A 22,624-nucleotide genomic window follows, 5' to 3' on the forward strand; every position below is an offset into this window, starting at 1 on the left:
CAGCAAAGGAAAGTCCTGCTAATCAATTCGCTCTGTTTTGACACTAAACCCACATACTCCTCCTGTCTCACTTTAAAATTCAGCTTCTGACAATGACATGCCTTATCAATCATTGTGAATATCTCCTTTGTTCTGTAACATAAAGACAGTGCCAGTTGAACCTATGACTCAGTAGGGCTATAAATAACTGGCCTCTAAAACTCCACTCAGACCCAGCTCATTAGAGCCAGGCATTACACCAACATAATGGCCACAAGACTCTGTTTTATAATGAAGCCAGAATGAAATCTTTCTTAACACAGAGAGGTGGAAATACAGTACAAGCATTATTGGACACGAAATTATCAAATCTGTGAATAAAATAAAATAAATCTATTTCTTAAAACTTGGATTGGAAAACTTGCATGATTAGCTTTCAGGATATGACTCAGTAACTGGGCCAGGAGGAGCCTTTTTTCCTTTACTCTTCCTCACCGCCCCAGTCTCTGTGGCTGACTGCCTGATAAGCTTTGCCAAAAGTGAGATTTAGCACAGGGCATCTATGCAGAAACCTCCATGAATAACAGTGAAGTAAAGGAGCACTTTTAAAAAGAGAGGGAAAGGCAATAATTGTCAAGCACCCATTCCTGCTCATACTTACGCGTGGTGATTTCCATGTGACCATGACAGCTAAAGCCCAGTATCATTCATTAATGCCCCGGCTCCTCATTACTGTCTCCTCACACTTTTGAAAGACTCATTACCTGCATAATGGAATAGTGCTTAGAACAGTCAGACCTTTCCTTAGTCTGAATTAATCACCTACATGCGCAGACAAAAAGGGAATTCTCACATTAAATATTAAGAAACTTTAAGCTCTAGCTTTCTACTTTTTCAAACTTCTAGAAGATGTACTTTCTTGAGGTGCACCGTCAGGGACATGACACTGCTATCATTGAAGATCGCCCCTGTGTCTTTCATGTGTCTGCAAGGACAATATGGATAAAAAAGCGGGAAGCATGGAGGAAGAAAGAGATATACTTACAGTTGACCGTGACTTTTACTGTTTTGGTGTCAGGAGAGGCGATGTCATTTAAAGCGCTGCATTCATAGTCTCCAGCTTGGTCCCTTGTGATGCCGGTGATGTTAAGATATTCACCGCTGTCATACTTCCTGGCTGGAAATAGAAAAATGGAGGCAAAGTACTTACACTGTGTCTACAAAGAATACAAACACAGCACACAAACACACACACAAAAACATTCAGTATATATAGCTCTAGGCTTTCTGTAGCCTATGGTTAGCATGCAGAAACCCCTCATTTGTAATAAATAGCATTCAGGTTTAGGCCAGAGAAGAAAAAAATGTGATTAGGTATTGTACTCAACTCCTGATTACTTTCCTTACATCATAAAATAGCTGCAGATTAGCAGTGCATTGATCTGTTCATATTGATATGGTGGAAGGAAATTAAATAATGGTGTATTCCCAGTCATACACTCATCATTTGCTCAACTCCACACCAAGCAGTTGGAGCTACTTCCCGGAAGACAGACAAATTCGATGGCTCAATGCACATGTCAGTGCTTTATAGTTAGCTAAAGGTGCCAAAGGCAATAGCAGCAGAGCACCATGACTGACATATTAGCAGGGGCAGAGTGCACCTAAAAAGCTACAGGTTATGTCGATTCAACAAAGACACATTAACATACTGTATATTACCATTGTAAGAGGTGACAGATGATTATTTTTGTAAATGTGTTGCTAGTAAGAATTAAAAGTATGATAACTAGAAAGAAACAATAATGAGATACAGTATGGCGTCAAGTATAATTAAGTAAGAATAATTAGGACAAAATACACAAAATATACAATTTTATCCAGAACAAATCCACACATTATATTAGTTAACATTAGAGCTGCAATGAACAGTCTGCATAGTCTGAGTGATTGCTTGATTAACCAATCGACAGAAAATAAATCAGCAACTATCTTAATAATCAATTGATTGTTTTAGCTATTTTTCAAGTAAAAACAGAATTTTTTGCCAGCGTCTGAGACTGTGAGGATAGTAAACTGCAGATGTTTGAGTTTCAGGACATCATAAGAAACAAGTTACAGTATATGAATATATCACCTTGGGCTGTGGGAAACTATTATTATTACTATTTTACTGGCATTTTAAAGACTAAACATGAGAGCATTATGCCAGAACTGAAGCCAGGCAAGAGGGCAAAGTAACTGGGCTCAGCAGCTTCTACTGACATAGTTTATGGTAGAGGCAGAACACCACATATTAAAATCAGAAAAACGTAACAATATTTTTCCTCACAAACACGTTCTTTGCACGCCTCTCCTCAACTTTCAACCAGAACAGATTGACAAAGTTTACCCCTAGGTGTGCATCGCAGGGCAAGATGAGCTGCTTTGTTCTGAGTCAGCTGCAGTTTTCCTAGATCCTTCTTTGTGGCACCAGGCCATATCATTGGGCAATAGTCTAGATGTGATAAAACTTAAGTCTGCAGGGCTTGTTTTGTCAAAAGTGGTAGAGAAGCAAAACATCTCTTTATAACTTATATATTCCTCCCCATCTTTATGACAATAAAATCTATATACCATAACCACAGGCATTTACTATCTAAAATAATACCAATAAGTCTTATTTCCTCTACCTGCTCAACAGCTACTTTAATCAGCAGCAAATTCAGCTGGGGTCTAGAGCTCAAGGAGTGATCAGTACCAGATACAGTGCTCTTAGTCTTTGATATGTTTAGGACCAGTTTATTGCCAGGGACTAATTCTAGAACTGTTTGCAACTCTTTGTTAAAAGTTGCAGCGATTTAATTAACTGTGGGTGCATAAATGTAGATTGTTGTTTCATCTGCATACAAAGACACACAGGCTTTTTAAGAGAAAGTGGACGGTCATAAGGGCCAGGCAAGAGGATGGCAGAGAAAGCTAAGATGAGAAAAGGGAAAAGTGATCAAGCAAGAAGCCCTCGGACAAGAGTAAATCTTAGACTAGTGAAAGCATTGAGAAATAAAAGGCTATAAGACCGACGGCGAGCTGGCCTTCTTGGTGTTGGACTAGTAAGTAATATTAGCTGGCTTGCTATGTCTTGTGTTGTTAAACTTTCCTCTGCTCCGAAGAACTTCTATTCTCCACCTTTCCACCAGAAGTCTTGGCCCTCTAGCCTCCAAACTTGTATTCTATTTCATCTGTCTTACCTTTTTAGACCTGTTACCGGCCTGTTTTGGACCTTGCTTTCCATTTTTTAACTGTGGATGTTCTGCCAGCACCCTTGGAATTGTTTGCCTGTGTTGGACTGCTTTTCTGGTTTAGAGCCTTGCCTGCCTCACCATCCCATAAGCCTTTGTACCTCAATATTGGATTAATTAAAAAATTTACTACATAAAGCTCTGCCTCAGTTGTCTGCATCTGGGTCCTTCCCTGTATTCCTGTTACACTGCTTGCACCAACCGTGACAACTTAGTTTGGATAGATGAATGGATAGATATGAAATTGGGAATACTAACAATGAAACCAATTTGACCAGGCGCACTTGTATAATAAATGGTTATAGGATCGCAGCAGGCAGCACTGTGTATGTGTATTTGAATGACTGTGGCAGATTCTCCCCTGACCAGAATTAATTTCCAGCCCAGTTGTGCTCAGTGTGAAATCTATTTATATACAACTTTTCATGGTGGTAACGGTGGTTTGGAATGGAAGATGTGTGGGCGCGTTTGGAAGTCATGGGGATCAAACAGAGTGCACAATCAAGCAAAACTGAGTTTAACATGATGTTCAGAAAACCACAGACCCGACACTGACTCAGCAATTTCCCATAAAAGACAAGGCAGTATGAAGACAATCCATGCTTCAGGAGTGGAAATATTGCTATTCTGTGCTGCCATTCTCTCCCTTGCAAGTGAGCTGAATACTTATATAATACCACTTCCTTATTCTGCAACCCTGGTGGCTTTTTATCTGCTAGCTATGTCAAAAACTTGAAACTGAAGGCATTGTCGATAATGAGCCTTCCTGTCTCTTCTCACAGTGTTGTGGTGGCAACAATGGAGTCTTGGCAAAGATACTGGTAGCTACACAAACAGCAAAGGGAAGAAAAAATGTTTGAAAACCTGATCCATAAACAAGCACCGGATGTGTCTGAAAAACAGAACCGTTAATATGCCAAGAGAGCACAGGGACGGAGACATAACCCAAAGTGCTCTATTCTTGCGGCAGTGCACAGCTCACGACTGGGTTTTGCATTGTTTGAACTCAAAGGTCCAGTGTGTAAGATTTAGTAGGATCTATTGTCAGAAATGGATTATAATACCCATAAGTATGTTTTCATTATTAAACAGACCTATGGTTTTTGTGAACAGTATACTAAGAAATATGACTGGTATATTTTTTCTCAAGCAGGAAACAAGTAAGAGAGCACTTGATTGAGAGATAGAACATGTATTGCACAGCAGCAGCCACAGTGTCAGTGATCTCTGAAAGGGAATAGAAATCAGCTATCAAGTACAACTAAGGGACAGTATTTCAGCACAACATTTAATCCAGAATAAATGAATACACTGAAATTTAATTTCACTTAAACAGTTTGACTCATGCATGAATTGTTCTTGCTGTAGCATCAGTGCAAGTCACTGCCTGTGCAGTAGCCCTGCTGAGACCTATAGCCTGAGTAATATACCTAGAATTAAAGTTATGACAGATGCAGAGGGATTGGATATTATCTGTTTCAGTGAACAACTAGGTCTCCTGCTATGCTAGGCTACAGCCACAGCCAGACACACAGACAAAAACTATGCAAAATAAAAGTGAAATGAGAGTTTTGAAAGAGGAATGGACAGAGAAGCATGTGTTTATCTTACCGACCAGCTGTCTTTCTTACAACAATACAGCTTGGAAAATAATATTGTTAGAGAATAATGTAATCTCACTGTCATTTGTGGAAGAAAGGAAATCTCTTTCGGTTAAGTAATACTGTGGAATAAATGTGTGTTTGAAATAGAGTTTTATTTATCATCTGTTATTTAACTGTTGATCAGACTCAGTTTGTAAAAAAAAAAAGAAGCGCAGTCCATATTATTTCTTCTTAACAAGCCTTGAGAATGGCACAGAGCGAGGCACAGCATTGGTTTTCTTTCAACATGGCACTAATAATTAATGTCATTTTCATTGACATTTAAATTGGCCTTACATTTACATCTTGACAGAAGACATCTGAAACATACTTGATGCAGTGTGATAAAGTCAAATTAGAGTAAAGTTCAGATTACATCGGAGCAGGGAAAATCATTTTGTTTCGCTTTTTGTTTCATTTATCTCTTTAATGAATGAACACAAGCATTATTTAGTAATGACTGAAACCAGCCATACTGCACATACTGAATTCCCCAAATATCCAACTGCGTCATACTGTAGCTGTGCTTTGCACCCGTAGCCACAAAATTACTAAAATGAATTCCCCATGCTATGTGTGTCTGTACCACGTGTCGCTGACTTTCATAATGCACCACCGATTCAGCTACTGTACAAGTGAACATGTGTCACTCATATCCAGTGTACATGTAATAGTCTATATATTGCAATCACAGCTTCTATGGATTTTTGTGAACCATTAGTGGCTCCACTTTGTCTAGCTTGTTAAACTGCACACAATGATCAATGCTACACATTATAGCACCTACACAGCAAGGTTTTGTCTGTGGCATTGTGACATCTGCTCTAGAAAGGTGGTATATAAATAAACTGTATTTGAATACTTATGAAGTATAAAAGAACTACAGACTTTCACAGGACCCCCCCACCACACACACACGGTTGACCTTTACACTGCCCTTAATGCACAACTCCATTGTATTTCACTGTAATGGAGAATTATGATACGCAGGACGTGGAAATCCACTGTGTGCACTTGTGCCTGTTACTGGGGCAATGAATTCAGAAGCACTGACCCATGAGGCCAAGTATGCTTGATGCTTCCAATACCATTTACCAAATGGCTGAATCAAATGCAGTTATTTCCACCAGAAAGCACACAAACTTTTTTGCCACATCCTGGGGGAAGTTGGTTGCATAGGGCCCGTTAAAGGGATCAATGTCCAAAAAACAAATGTTAAATAAAAATGAAGCTTATATCAAATACATGAGTCATGTTTTATGAGATGGTTATGTGGGCATGGTACAATCTGCAGAAAGAGAATAGAAAAAGGCTGTTACACAGATGGGAACTGTGTAACAGTGTTGCACAGCCCGCTGTCTTCAAATATTTTCATGGGCAACAGGAGCTTGAATGCCATTGACTATGATTTTGAAAGGCACCAATATTATTTCTAAGCCTTTCCTTTTGTGCTCTATTTTTGCACTCCTGACCTGGAATTGTGATGGTGTTCCCACCTGCTCAGGAAAAATACGGAAAAAGCAAAGGGCAATTTTCCTGGCTTTTGTTGACAGAACTGCACACACAAATTCTTCTCATGTTGAGATCTCTTTATCAGATTTTGCACTTCACTTTGACTTTTCATTCAGTACATATTTAAATAAACAAGTTTACAACTTTAAATAAAGTACAATTTTGAATGCAGTTAAATGTTAAATGTTAATTGAATACCTCTAAATTAAAATTAAAAAAATCTAAATTACGCAGGACTAATTACATTCTTAGTTAAATCTTCTGACAAGCATCGGGATCTATACCGACACAAGTCTGAACCTTTATTTTAAATGGCTAGAATACCATACCAGAAATGTTATTTTTGGCAGCAGAACACAACTTCAATCTACTGTACATATCTGTTTCATCTAATACAGCCTGATTCAATTTGGTCTGAAGTAGTTTATCTTTAAGGCAGCTGGTCTGATGCCGTCCTGCCTGATGTCCAGTTGTATGGCACCAGAGACAATGTTTTTTTTTCCTGTGGCCATAAACCTTTTAGTCCAATGATTCATGTCATTTTGAATAATGTTTGAGGCCTAAATACTTAATTATTAATCTATTTTAATTTCCCTTTTGTTTTTTTGCGCAACAAAACATAAACTACTGCTGACAATGCAAAATCAGAACACATTAGAATGACAACTAAGGCTAAAAAAAATCAATAGAGGAAAATGAATTCTCCAATGCTACTAACAAGTGTAGCTTTGATGATAAGAATGTGGGTGCAAAATGGGTCACCTATGCTTGGTTGACCATACGATTTAAAACAGCATCTCTAGCAGGCTTTGGAGCCTCTGGCTAACTGGTTTGATAATAAGTACCCTCCATTTAATTCAATATAAATATAACTGACAAAGTAAGTTACTTATTGTTGTGGAAATTCTTGTGAGAGGTGAGCAAAAAAGGAGAATTACTCGTATATCACCTTTGTGTCTTCTATTTAACAAACTGAATGAGAATACAACAAGTTATCATTATTTCAGTAGAAAGCCCGGAGCTCTTGTATGTGTCCGCTCAGTTACTTTGATGGTCAGCAGTATGTTTTATAAAGTCGCCCAAAAAACACAAGATTGTTTCACACACGATTCCGTTTTCCCAACAGCAGGTAAGCCGTGCATTAACGAAGAGGCTCGTTAATGCTTGTTTCGCCTATCGAAAACAAATCTGTTGATTTACCTGCTCTGTGCTTGTTAAACATCCACAAGATAAAGTCTCTGTTTCTGTCTCTCTCTCTGCAAAACGCTAAAACGAGTCCCTGGCCGATAATATACCGACCAACACTGAATATAAATGTGGAATAAAATAAATGCGTCTGCTGATCAGCTCTTCTGATCTGCCTTTATAGAGTTCGCTGATCAAACCAATTAGAGCGAGTATCAGTTACATTATGCCTGACCTCTCAGTGCCATCCACAGAACAAGAAATACCCTGTTGGGCATTGACATTCAAAGCAGGAATGATGCATAATGTCACTCTCCTGTATATATAAGTGTAAATCCAGTTGGAACAGCAGGAAATTTGATCTGTCTGTGCCTTAATTGTGGTAGTTGACAACAAGGATACAAACCATGCAAAAGTTAAAATAAACCTACCTTTTTTACTGTCTAAAATGCAAAACATGTTGCTCAAGTTAATCTACATGGATTCCAGAAAATACCTTTTTTTGTGAGATTTTTTCTTGTCATAGCAGGTGAAGCACAAGTGTAATTCATGAAATGAATGATGGCTCTGTTCTTTTTCTTTTTTGAGGTATTCCAGTAAGCCATGTCAGTAAGCCTGCATACACAATACCAGCGTCTTATAACTGTATTTCTAGATAGATTTCAGCCATTATTAATGTTATCGCTCCTTCCTGTGGTATTCCTGCAGGTACATGTCAAAATCTCTGCTGTGAAAAAGGACTGTTCAGTTTCTTACACAATTCATACACTATAAATGCAAGACTCCATGTAACAATCATGAAACAGGTGTGAGTAATAATGATTCCCAGATTCAACAGTACCCTTTAGTGATCCACAGGTGGCATGCAGGCTTCCAATTAAACTGATGGAGCTAACAATTGCAGTTTGGGAAAGTGCTCATGAATGTGAAGAGAATTCTTGTGTCTTGTGCTGTGAAAATAGCTTCTAATGACATCTTTGAGATGGTCAAACATTATTCAAGCCTCTAAGATTAAAACAAATGATGTTGGGTGGGAGATATAATATCCTCACCGTGATTATATCAATTTTGCCAAGCCCACAAAATGCCACTAAGCAGTATCAGACTTTTTTTGTTACATCTCACATTCATCTAACATTGTTTTCAAGCCACTCTGCTTTTTCTCTGCTCTCTCTGAGCTCTGCAAAAGAATGTTCCTCCCTCTGAATGTTTCTGGCTGCTCAAACAAAAAAAAAAAAACAAACTGAAACACATTTTTGTATTCAGCATGCCTTAATCTGTTTCACAGAAAACACCATCCAGTACGGCTAATAATAGTAACTATACAGCCAAAATCATATTGTAAATGTCATGATTGTTCATGCAACCTAAAGTATAGTCCCACTGGTGTGTGCAATGAAGTTGAAGAGGTAAATTATTTATTATTACAATGTGAGACTTTGTATAAGTGCACATACGATGTAACTCAGAAAAATGACTCTAGCTACTAGTATCTATGTCTAGCATAAGTAAATGATCTGTAAACTGAAGGCAGGTACAGTAAGGACATGTCTTTCCACTGAGCAACTTTGATTATGATTAGAGAGAAAATAGAGCGATATGGCTTATTCCCTGTTTCTGTGTCTTTGCTGCCAAATTTATTTTCACACCACAGACAAATTCTATTACAGCTAAGCTGTAATAAAGACATCCAAGAGATGATCCACGTTGCACAAAGTTATGATTGGATATATTTGGTAGGATAAGACAGGAAAAAAAGTTTTGACAAAACCCGGAATGGAGGCCAAATAAATTGAGAATATTGGAGTGTTTAGGCTTAGGAAACATCGGGGGAAAAACAAGTTTGCTGGTAAGTGAAAAGAGTGATAGGACTAAATGCGAGTTTAAATTAGGACACGTGGTTCTACAGGAACCCCCAAATATTTATGAATGTTTATTTTGTGTTTCTGTACATATTTTAGATTACAAACTCAACTGCAAGGAGAAAAATATTAATTGTGACTGGTGACTATGATAATACTGTAATCAAAATACTGTCCTATAATACAATGAAAAAATGTGAAAGACAGAAACAGATTTTACTTGTGGGTTTGGTTTTATTTGAATGTATTAAATTCAGGAACATATGTAGAAATACTGGCAATTTAAAAATGCTCTAAAATTATATAAAATAATTTTATACCCATATCATCCACATCTATGCTTAAGTATTAAGAGTGGCTTAATTATGGCAAATAGTTCAGGACTTGTTGTATTGCAAGTTTTATACTGTAAAATCTATCTTAAATTGAGTTTTTACTTAAGCAGATGTGGTCTTAGATTTCAACATATACAAACAGATACTCCTGAAACAAATGGCCAAATTTACATTAGAAAAGAAATCTAATTAGACTGCAGTCTTTCTTGATAAATGAAAGCCATTTTTTTGTGTAAGATCTAGTTGCATCCTCCTGCCTTGTCTGCAAATGGTATTCCTATCGATTACAGCAGGAAGGGGGCTTTGCAAAGGTCACAGAAGCCATTAAACAAGAATCACATCCTTGATATATACTTTGAAGAACATTATATGTTGAGTGCTCAACCTTGACATTACAGTAAACAAAAACAGACAGAGCATTGTGCATCCTGAAAGAATATGCATTATAAAAGATGGAAGAAAATAATCTCCTTTGTTGGTGATGTAAAACCACCAAGGGACCTAACATGAATTGTGTGTGAGTGCATGCTGAGAGATATTTGAGAGACTGACAAAGGCCCCTCTCACCTGAGGGAGATGTCACTCCAAGCAAATTAAAGAAATCATAGCAAGGTTAATTTCACATTCAGTGCCAATGCTGGCTAAGTCCCGTTGCAGTAAGCAATTTCCCACATTGTGTAGGGTAGCTGTGAGTACGCTTCCTTCAGGGCTGCAATACACAGATAGGGCAGGCATCGCTGAAGAATCCATTATAGCATAGAGCAGCATTTTCTACATCAATTTATCCTTTTAACTCCTGAAAATGGAGAACAACCCACGCTGCTACATTGTGTGCTGCTGCCTTCTGGCCCCAACTCAAGGTGTGGGCCAGAACTAGGGGTAGAATCACACGATGTGCAGGGCCTGCCTGAAAAACAGGCTGTTAGTCTGTCTTGATACATAACCCCTACCCTGCTACATGGCTGTCAATCTGAGGCCGCTAAAATCCAGAGAGTGGAACTGGGCCAAAGGAGCCTTAAGTCATGTCTGATTGCATGTGCTGCCACCTCAGTGACCCGTAGAATTACCTCACTGTTACTTTCTCTGCAGACATATTTAGCCAAATGCACTCTGGGCAGGAAACACAATTTCAGGTGTTGGACCAGGCTGAGAGATCAATGTGACTGTGTGATTAGAGAAATAGCGAGTAGAGTATGTCATACTTCCAAATAAACATACTGAGTAATAAGCTTTGGAGAAAAACTAAGTAATTAGTGTGACCAAGGAAAATATTTGAACAACGCTTCTTATTTGTTTTGTGTATTCAAATTAATCCATAAAACAATTTGTTGATTCCAGTAAAAATATACCCTACTACTGAGAGCTTTCAGTTGTTTACTCAAAAATTGTATGGTACATTTCCAAATAAGTGGTGGGTGAGAAAAGATGTAGTTAATAAGAACAAAATACAGAAGGTAGATGAATCCCTGTATCTCAGAGGACTTGAGTTAAAAATGCTAAATACTTTTTGCTTTACCATTAAATTGGAACAAAAATGTAACAACTGAACAAAAAGTTGACTCCATACCACGGCTCGACTGTGCTTATTGTTTAATTAACTGTCTTGGCTGCTACAGTGCGTGGAATTGAATCAATCTGTCGAGTTTGGCCAGTGCATGAATTCTTAACACACTGCAATGAGTGTGTGAATATAATAAAAAAGAGATTATATTTAAGCATATTTTCGCTTAAGTATTCAGGATGAGTCGCCTCTAAAAAATCTGATGTATTTCAACAAGAATGGAGCAAAATACTGTATGCGTCTATACGTATCTACAAGGTTAGTATGAGAGCGATATAGTGAGCCAATTCAGAAGAAAACAAATACTATCACTATCACTAATCTTTTACCACCCACTTATCTGGAAGGAAGCACCATGTAGAGCTTAAATAGACTGCTAATACTATGAAAAATTAGTAAGTTTGTTTTATTTATTTTTTTAAAAGAATGCCGAAATTCTGCAACAAACCTATCATCGTGTTTTAAACTGTTACTCCAACAAAACAAGAACATTTAAAAATGTCACCTTGGCTGCTGGGCATTTTTTTCTTACATTTTATTTCTAAATGTCTAATTGATGATCACAAATAATCAACAAATCAAAAAGCTACAGCTATAGCTATATAGCCCTTTTATCCAATTTACCTTCTATTCACACACATCCTCACACACCGACACCAGCAGTGGCTACCAGGAAAGGCCGGCACCTTGCATGGTAGCCACTGCTGCTGTCCGGAGCAATCTGGAGTTCAGCATCTTTCCCAAGTAGCAGTTTGGACAGGACGAGCTAGGGATCGAACTGTGATTAGCGGACGACCCGCTCTGCCCACTGATCCACAGCTGCCCAGATTAATAAAATAAAAATAATTAGCTGTAGCTCTTAAATCCTTGAAATCTCTTATGTCCGTATTCATCACAGGGGTCTAACAATGTATTTTAATTAAATTTTCAAAAGTTGGCTGGGTGTTTAAGAGATAAAAAAAAAAAAAATTGCTGCCTGGAAAGAAATCATCTGTGGCTCCCAACTGCCATTAAATATGTGTAGTGTGACAGTAACTCAATATCACATTTAAGTTAAAAAAGGTCTACTATTCATCACGTTACAGACACTCCAATAAAGCATGTGCCCATTGAGCACCTCTTTAGTTCGCAATACTCAGCTCAACAGCTGAATGGGGAAGTGTTCGACACAGCTCCTGCTGTTGATATTTGAAATTTGAAATGCAGTGCCTAACTCTTTATCTTTCACCTCCCACCGTGTTTAAAGCATGCTCAAGTGTCAGCCCTTGAACTGCACATCAGTTCATTGCAAACTACGAGAAAAGGAACCCGGTGGTGAATGAGAGATCCCCGGTGAACAGGCCGCCAAAAACTTGCTTAGCATCTCTTAAAGAGCTGCCAAATTCCAGTGCGACATGGCAGGCTCAACTCAAGGTATGTAGCAGTGATATGAAGTCAAGTCTGAATAATTCATTACTCCATTCACATAAAAACCAACTGAGCTACTGTACTTATGCACTTGCTGTTGCCACTTAGTTCAGGACCAAGCAAGTTCTGTCAGATCCAGCTTTAAGTAACAGTACACACACTGTAGTGAGTTGTCAGTGTAGAGGATGTTGCTATCTCTTTCCTGAGTGGTTAGAGGAAGATATGCACTTAAATGAAAAAAAAAACATATACAGTATGCAGTTGATATGTGTACAGTAGCTGCTTGGAAAGAGAGAGAAAAATGTGCCCCAGCTGAGTCCTATCACAGGAAACAATCAAATACGTATACTAGTATTCTAGTCAGCCTTTTCAAAGGTCACACTTCTATCCTGTGGATTCAAATCTCAATGGAAAAAGCTTATCAAAGCAATTTTGCCCAGCCATCCAGCCATCCACCCAACCAAACCGGAATGAAACAGACTATGTTAAAGGCTATTTTACCCCCCTGCCTATGACCTATGAAGAGTAGTGAGCAACCACAGCACAGTACTCCATACGTAGGCAATACCCTGAAAGGCTGACACTTCACCCACGCTATTGTCAGTTTAGGAATAAAGTAAGTAGCAATGTCAAGAGCTACATTCATAACGACACTTCTAGGAGTATTACCAATGTATCTCTTCTAATGATTTTTTTTTTTTTGGTTTAAATTCAGCTTTTATTAAACCATATAAGTAGATTGAGAACATGTTTCAATGACACCAAAAGCCTGGGGCAGCAGCTCTAGGTTCATAAAAGATCCTATTGATTTATAAAAACTAGTTTCCCATTAGTGAGTTTCAACTGGTAAGTGAGATACAACCATGGAGCAGAATCCTTGCTCAAGGGTTGGGAGAGCATTAAACACTCACTTTGCACATCCAGATTTCACCAGATAAGGGGACTTGAGCGGGCTTTCCAGTCCTAAGCGCCCTTATCATGCAGCAATCACCCCAAACTCCTGAGGACTTCACTGTCAGGCAAATTTTTACATGGGTAATTAAACTGTTACACAAAACAGCAATGAGTCCTTAAGCACATTAAGCTCCAGACATATGCTGGCACCAGTCCTTCTTCTAGTAACATGTCAACAAAGATGATCTGTGTGTTACAAGTACTTCATTCAGTTTGCATCTCTCTAATTGAGGAATATGCATTGACTTTATGTGCACACATACTGAGCCAAATTATCGTCTCAATAAACAGTTTATGGCCACACTTCACTGGATGCACAAAGTTTATTATTAGCTGGCAGTTTGCTGGTTGGCAGGAAGGGGAGAGAAGGAAAAAATGCAAACACAAAACAGTCGGAGTGGGAATAGGAACTTGACAGTCAGTCAGGGCAATTTATCATTCTGTCAAACTTCACTGACTGCCGCAGCAGAACTATCTACAGTGCGAAAAATCTCCACCCCCAACCCAAAATGGCTGAGTGTTGAACACAGTAAGGCCAGCAAATAAAACCTGCCATGTGCAGTAGACATGTTTGTCATTTTACAGCCATTTCACCTGCTTGGCCTCACGTCAATGAAAGCTATTACTCCTACCAAATATAAATAGCCAAAATGTTGTGATGGAGGTCCGATACCACTGGTATTAGTATGATTCACGATGTCCAAGTCATGGTTTGATACACTCACCATAGAATCAGTTTGACCATGTAAGTTGGAAATGTGTATTTTTAATACTATAGTACTACTATACTACTTTTTCTTATAGATTGTGTTACAAATGCACATCTCTTCTCTCTACTTTAATATAATACTATAATTTGATAGTATGTGCTAAACAAGCATTTGAAATGATGCAAATTCTGCAAATAGACAAAACACAAGCAATTTAAACACATTTGCCAATTTGACCACACTCAGTTGTTGAGAGAATTTCCCTAGTGTTTGACCAGCAGAGCTTGTGTATTTGCATGTGTTTTCTGTGTTAGCTACAGATTTCTTCATGCCGTGTATGTGTTGTCAGATTACAGAACTTGGCAAAGTTTCAGTTTGTTAATCTCCATAAACCTTTGCTGAAGAAAATAAAAAATAATGTGTGAACGTTTGAACCAACAGTCTCTGAACATTAGTTGGCCACAAAAACACTAATTTCCAAAGCAAATGTGATGAAGGACATAACTGTTTTAACATTAATACTATACATAAAAGTTTCTTTTAGGTTTTATAACTTTCTTTAAAGAAGGTGACTATATTCACTACCTGGGATTAAAAACCTGTCCTTCTTTGATGTTTTTTTTAATGTTTTTTGGTGTCTGTGTGTTAATGGTAGTTCCACTAGTTCAGTTGCAGGTTTGCAACAAGTGAGATATTCCATATGCCGTGACTGTACATTCATGTTGCCTGTGCACTGGTTGGAGCAGACTGTTCTGCATATCCAACAGATTTAAAGGAATTCCATCGATAGGTAATTAGCCTATTACAACCTTTCAGTTGTACCACGTCCTTTGGACAAATCGCCCTTACTACAATAACTGACTCAAAGATCCCATGGCAAATGGCTTCTTTTCTGATGTGCTAGGAGACAGTCCTGTGATTACGTTTAGTCTCGGGCCCTCTCATTTGACCAGCATATCATTTCTTCCCTGGCATACTTCAAAGTGTGGACACTTCAAAGTAGAATGAGTGACTGCCACTCTGGACTCTGAGGATGGCTCTTTTGATCATCTTCTGAAAACTCCCCTAACGCAATCAGGGCAAGCACCAGAGAGGAGGATTTGACAGCCATAAGATAAATGCAGTCATCCTCACAGCTATCAGATAAGCACAGCAGGCTCTAATCCATTAATATGAAAATGAGGGAGGACTGGAAATGGCTGGGTGGGGGCTTTGCAGCAACAGTTAAATGCTTTGGAATGAGTTTTCAAAGGGAGGATTCAGTATTCAAAGCACTTAATGATCTATGTGTGCTCTGACTAGCAGCCACCTAAATAAATTATAATGATAATAATAAAGATATTCTTTGCTAGTGCACCTTAAATGATAGTTTACAGACTGCCAAAGCAAACCGGAGGTCTCCCTGCAGTGATAAGAACCTCCTCAATACTCATCAACATGTTTGATTTTGTGGCAGGATGTTCTCTGCTAACACATTAACTACTGCCTTGAGCAAGTAACAAAATCTATGGCTTAGTCTATCTTTTGTTGTTTGTTAACTGCTTAAAGAGTCTCAATTTAAAATGGAAGTGCACAAGTAGCAACATCTTAGGGGATACAGTATATTTAATTTTCTAATACTGACACTTGGAATCTACAGCACTGGTTCCCAACCTTCATCTTTATTGAAGGACCTTTTGATTTTTAAGGGTGTAAGAAAACCTTTGAAAAATATACACAGTAGGCCTATATCTCTGCATTTAATTCATTTCTGTGTATTTACATTATTATTTAAGATATAAAATTAAATCTCACAGGATAAGGGCAGGGTGAAGACCTGAACAAAAGCTATATTCATAGAGCGTTCACTCTCTGCTATAAAACAAATAAAATACTGAAATTGTTGCCCAAGAAAAGCAAGAACAACATTTTTTTTCGTATTGTTATGCATTGAATATAATATATAATATCCATAAAACATGTCACTTAGTCAGGGGTTATCAGTTTACTCCCTGATAGAAATGGGGTACCTGATGGAAAAACCACTGACATAGGGCATATGGATCATTTTTCTAGGATAGATAGTTTTTTGTTTTTAGCTGATTTCATTATTTATAGTAAAGAAGGTCACATCATCTAACAGCTGCCATTGTTTAATGCTGGGGAGTCCACAGAGTACACAATTTTACAATACCGACTGTGAGAAACTGCATATGGATTTGTTGGTGGTGCAATGACTCAGGAAACTTTGGCTACTCATGAAATTACTTACTTAACTAAATCAAATCTTATACGGTCAGCCTGCAGCAGAATGTGGTTGCATTAGCTACATAGTCCCCATTATGTGCGACGGACCAGTCTGTGGATGAATCTGAACTGAGGGTAAAACATATCAATATGGTAAAGTGTCGACACATCAGTAATCATTCATTCTATGTGATTTAGTTGGGTTTTATTTATCATTTTATCTAGACATCCTCAAAGTTAAACTGAGGTTGAGTGGGATACATGCTATATTTATGCATAAAAACAAATAATTATTTTATTTTACTATCTTTCAAGCTATTTAGAACAATGGCAAATAATGATTTAGCCATTGCTTATGCCCTTCAACAGGCAATGCTAAAAGGCAACATCATTGTAGGCTCTCAATATGTACTCATGTCTCACTCTCTCCATACCCTGTATGTTCACTTGAATATATTACAACATCTATCCATCCCTCGTCTCTTTCTGTCATGAAAGTATCCAACCTCATCTATCTCTCGCTCCATCCCTTCCCCCTTTCCATCCCTTCATCTGCAACATAACTATTAGTCCTTTCTCGTCCTCGGTCTATCACCTATTGATCCCGTTCATGCTTCCTCATTTCCTCTCTCTATTCATCCATCGTATCGTCCGTCCATCCATTTATCCATCCACCCACTCATTAGCATAGGTATGTGAGAGGTGAAGTGAACTCACCTAATGGGGTTATGTGTCTCCAGGAAATGGTTGCCTCAGGTTTCCCACTGGCTGTACAGATGAGCGACACGTTGCTGCCCTCGTTTACCGTGATGTCAGAGGAAATGTCATATATCTTGGGAGGAACTAGAGGTTAAAAAAAAATAAAAAATACAGAAACAAGATTAGCATTTCAAATCTGCAATCTCTGGTTCATCCAATATCGTCTATACGTAATACTACATAAGAAAGTAAAGGAAGGCATGGTGGATATTACAGTGAGAACTAGCCTGTGTTCCAGTTTTATACAAGCAGATGCAGTAGAGATACATGCTATACTTAAATAACCCTTCACTTTCAGTAAAACCATACTAGCTTTTACTAAGACTCCATGATTCAGTCTGACATTACCATCTTGTTAAATTTTCCCTGTAGGGGGGAGGATTTAATTTCCCCCTTGCCAATCACTAGTTTCCAGCCGCTCTGGTGACATTTTCAATCAAAACTTACTGCTGAAATGTACAGTTAATTTAAGTAAAAGAACATAATCATTTGGTTAAAAGACAGTAACACATGACAAGGTGTCTTGACAATGGAAAATAATAGGCATGGCATTGTTTTTGTAGAGACTTTGCAGGCATTATGTTACTGTATTGATACCCAAAAAAACCTTGTGATTTGACATGATGATATGAGGAAAAACAGAATCATTTGAACAGATTTTTAGAATTACTCTATTGGTTGCTAACGTGTTAGCCAATGTAGCTTGCTAGGGATGTTTTAAGTAGTCTGTGTCTGCATGATAAATTCATGAGATCATCAACGGTATGATTAATTTATGTTTATTTTATAGTTAAACAGAGCTAAATATATCATGGGCAGTGATTAAGCTGTGGACCATGACTATGTTTAATATTTCCTGACAAAGCTTGGTGCTGTCAGTTAGTTCCACCCACAAAGGCTTCGACTGGCGCAGTTGTTTCTCAAACAGCTATTCACAAGAACAAAGCCAGACCTCTTTGAATCACTCAATAAAAATTGAGATGTGGGCAGTGATTCATATGTCTACAGTACCAGGCTACACTTCAGGTGGTTTGGAAGCTGTGTATCATAAATCCAAGTCCCTAAAAAGCATATTCTCAAAACAGAAACAACAAAAAGTTCTTTTCTATTGAGGGCATCTCATCAACAGTCCCTGCTGGACATCACTTACCATCATAATTTATAAGTTTCTGGGCACTTAAATCCTCTTGGAGCTTTGATGTTAAAAGCTTCGGTATTTAGGCTGCTCAAAACACATACAGACACACATGCAGCCACCCACAAAGGCATTTAAACACATTCAACTAAGCACACATGGGCCCACACACACACACACACACACACACACACACACACACACACACACACACACACACAGGCTTATGAGACACTATTTTAATCGGCAAGATTTGAATCTCTGAGGGAGCTTTTCTGCAGTGGACTGTGCCATACAGTAATGGCTTCTCAGTCGTCTGGGGCTTCAAACTATTCTGCCCTATGATCCCTCCTGATGCCTGCTAAAAACTAACAAAAGAAAAGTTGATTCAACAATTTCCCGAGTTCCACTTTAAACCCACCAACACTTTTTTGGAAGTCACATGGTCTCTTTTGTCACTGAGCTCTGTTCAGTTTAGCTGCTGCCACCCTCATTTGCTCCTCTTCGCTGTATTATGAGCAACAATACAGGGGATGCTGCTAAGAACATGCAGTATGAATAATGACAATATCAACCATATGTTTAATTCGTTTTTTTATACCTATTTATATTAATCTTACTGCCCTTGTCTTCCCTCTTCCAATGTTGTAAAATTAAAATGAAAAGCAAAACAATATGTATCATAATGCATCATAATAAAAAAGTATCTATTGTCAACATGAAGCCCACATTACTACATTAAAACCATGTGCACTAATTGTATAATAAAAGCAAATAGCCCACAGTCAAATACAGGATGGTCCATCATTAAAAGCATTAATACTCATATAACTGGAACCTCTATGGCTCAAGGAAAAACACATCCATCATTCACAAATGGTACCTCTCCCAGCCTGTACTGACCTAGCCCTACACAGGCACTACCCTCGATGATATGAGGGAGTGCCCCAGAAAACATTCTCATCACTGGTGTTTTCTGTTTTGTGGGGGGATAGGCGTCATTTTTGATCAACAGATCTGGATCTAAATGAGACGAAAGTGGCGGACCTTCAGTGGGAGAGGACCGGAGGCGATGTTGAATCTAGCTTATTGCTTGTCAGACTCCTGTGTTTACTTGCTGTAGGACCCCACTGTTGACACATCTCCTCAGTGTCTGATAGCACAAAATTGAAAATGTTGGGGTTGTCTACTGATCCTATCTCTCTTGGCAGGAGGTTTTCAAAGGTTCAGATGAAGAGCCCTCAGTTTTTTTAGCTCAGAGCCACTATAGATGAGTTGCTTTACTGTATAACACTGTTTGCCCAAGCAGAGAATAACAACCAAGTCCGGGAAACAGAATAAAAGATCAATAGACAAACAGACAAACTTTAGACAATAAGATGTGGCAAACTTTTACTGAACTGAACAGTAATTTATTCAGCAGACAATAAGCCATGTTTTTGTTCCATGTCTTTATAAACTATAGTAGTTAGTCACCATCAAACAATTCAGACCTTAGGCATTTGGAGTTTTTGAAAACAACCAAAACTGCTTTAGGTAAGTAGTAAGACAATGTCCAGATATTTACTTTCATCAACTTTATGTGAGTCACTCACAATTTCCTATGTTTAGTTTAAAAATTCCACCAGCAGAACAAGGAATCTCGTGTCCATTGCATGTTAACTATGTTTTGCTAAAATTGAAACCAATTGTGGTGCAAAATGACGAGGATGACTGAATGTCAATTTACTGCTCACTGTTACGTATGAAGCATTTATTATTATCTGGGGAATAGTGAATGTGTGATATAAGGACTTCGGATACAGCCATTTCATGATGCACAATATATGATTTTGTCATCTGTTGTTCCTTATTGAAAAAAAACCATCATAAACAAGATCTTATATAAGTGGGGGTCTCGTTGCTAGGTTACAGCGCTGAGACATTGCAAGCATTACTGCTGCCATAGGATGGACACTTGATATTAAGGGCTGAAGGGGGTTTCCATTTGGCAAACAGAAACATAAATCTTTTGAAATTCCACACCCACTAATGAAAATCCAGTTACCAAGTGGCTGCAAAAGTGTTCGGTTTTCTACTTCTGTGTTGGCTGTTAATGGTGAAACTTATTACTGGGTAATTTCAGACACAAATCATTCTTAAGATTGTGTGTATGTGTGTACGAGTGGTCAGAATTGTTCAATCCAGTTTACATACTATCAATCGTACTGTTAAAAGCCAACACCAAAAGGGCGCAATATTAACCTTGTAGTGAGGATAATGTTATTAAATGGGGTTTAAGGTAGCTCTGCCATGATCTTACTTGACAGCATTTCACATCACTCTGATGCAGAAATATGTGAAAAATATGCCTACCTAATTACGGCATTCAACCTTTGGTCACACCAGCTCTGAACATTTTCTGAGTTTTTGTGTTGCATTTTACACTGAAATAAAAAAAGCACTTGGATTGAATGAAAGAAAAAGAGTCAACAGGTACAATGTTTCTCTTTGAGCTATGATAACATGAATTGTTTAGGCAGTATATCTGAATGTCAGTGGCAGTTTAAGGTCATTGCCACACCTCAGAAAGCAACATATTAAATACTAATCAATGTCTGGCCGCTTGCTCCAGGTGCCAATTTCTACAAATTTTATATTTAAATTATTGGCAGACTATAGTATAACTATATTGAAATGGATGCTGTTATGCTGATATCTAGTTACGCCAGGTGATATGGACCCAAAGCCAGAGACGAGTATCAATTTGCTGAAAAACGTCCTTCTCATTATGAAAGAGTATTGGTGTTAATCAAAAACTGAAACACTTTCTTAAAGGAATAGTTTCACATCTACGGAAATGTGTTTATTGCATATTAAAGATGGGAAGATCAATACCACACTCATATCTGTCCATTATATGTGAAGCTACAACAAGCAGCCAATTAGCTTAGCTTAACACAAAGACTGGAAACAGTGGGAAAAAGCTAGCCTGGCTCTTACCATCCGTTACAAAATCTGCCTACCAGCACCTCTTAAACTCACTAATTAACACGTTATATCAAACAAAAGCCCAACTGTAAAAATGACAATTCACCATTTTACGGGGGGTTATTTGTTGGCTCTGAGCAGTTGCCGGGCAACCAGCAAAGACTCCAGTAAATTACTACCTCCAGAAAGAAACAGTCCAGCACCAAACCCCCATGAAACTAGGAATTTAGTCATTTTAAAACTTATTTTTTCCTATTAACAAACAAATGAAATATATGGGTGTTTTTTAAAACAAATTGACATTTCAAACACACACAACAGACATGAAGTACCCAGTACCATTAGACAACATACCAGCAAATGTCAAATATAAAGTGTTATTCAGTGAGTTTTAGAGGTGCTGCTAGGTAGATTTTGTTACTGTGGAGAGAGCCAGACTAGCTTTCCGGTCTTTGTGTTACGGTAAGGTAAACGGCTGCTGGGTGTATTTTCATATTTTAACGGACAGATATGAGAGTGGCATTGATCTTCTGAAAAAAATGTCCTTGGTCCAGAAGTTCGCTGAACTGTATGGTGCACCCGTTGGTTACTGTTAAGGTACAAACTACTTGAATAAAAATACGTTACAGTTAAGGTACAATTAACTTAAAAAAGACTACTTGGTTAGAGTAGGTTAGAGAGAAATTGTGCTCACGTCTGGATATTGCTGTGAAAAACCTTTCAGACCTTGTTCTGGGGAATCACTTGCAAATTTCTTGGGTGACACATTACCTTGAAAGCCTGCAAAGTCCTTTACTATAATTTTTCTCCTAGGCTGCTTCTCTCTAAATGCCCTATATTATACCTTTTTTAAACCTCCTCCACCTCTGGAAACTGAATCAGAAAGTCGTGACTGCGCTGCCCCTTTAACAACAGAATATAACCTATCTCCCTATACCTACAGACACAGCTTGTTGTTTTCTTTATGTGCTAATTCAGTAACGATGCTATGATTGTCATGTTTGCCCATTCCTCTCTAATTTCCCCTTCTCCAGCCCTGCAGGAGGTGCTGAGAGTGAGCTGCCACAGCTGATCTGGGCGGCGTCATCTCCCTCCTGGCAGACACCTC

At 38.2% G+C, this 22,624-nt stretch overlaps 1 protein-coding gene across 3 annotated transcripts in view; it reads right to left on the reverse strand.

The window, feature by feature from the left end:
• The window catches only part of negr1 (neuronal growth regulator 1), a 139,843-nt gene that overhangs the window by 56,633 nt on the left and 60,586 nt on the right, over nucleotides 1–22,624 (reverse strand). For all 3 annotated transcript variants that reach the window (XM_051377708.1, XM_051377709.1, XM_051377710.1), the window contains exons 3-4: nucleotides 17,370–17,495; nucleotides 1,025–1,156 (exon numbers count right to left, since the gene is read on the reverse strand). In XM_051377708.1, the coding sequence (XP_051233668.1) occupies nucleotides 1,025–1,156; nucleotides 17,370–17,495 (258 nt within the window). The remainder of the gene's footprint in view (nucleotides 1–1,024; nucleotides 1,157–17,369; nucleotides 17,496–22,624) is intronic.

The sequence above is a fragment of the Dicentrarchus labrax genome, unplaced genomic scaffold (assembly GCF_905237075.1).
Source record: "Dicentrarchus labrax unplaced genomic scaffold, dlabrax2021, whole genome shotgun sequence".
In the NCBI taxonomy this organism is placed as follows: Eukaryota; Metazoa; Chordata; class Actinopteri; family Moronidae; genus Dicentrarchus; species Dicentrarchus labrax.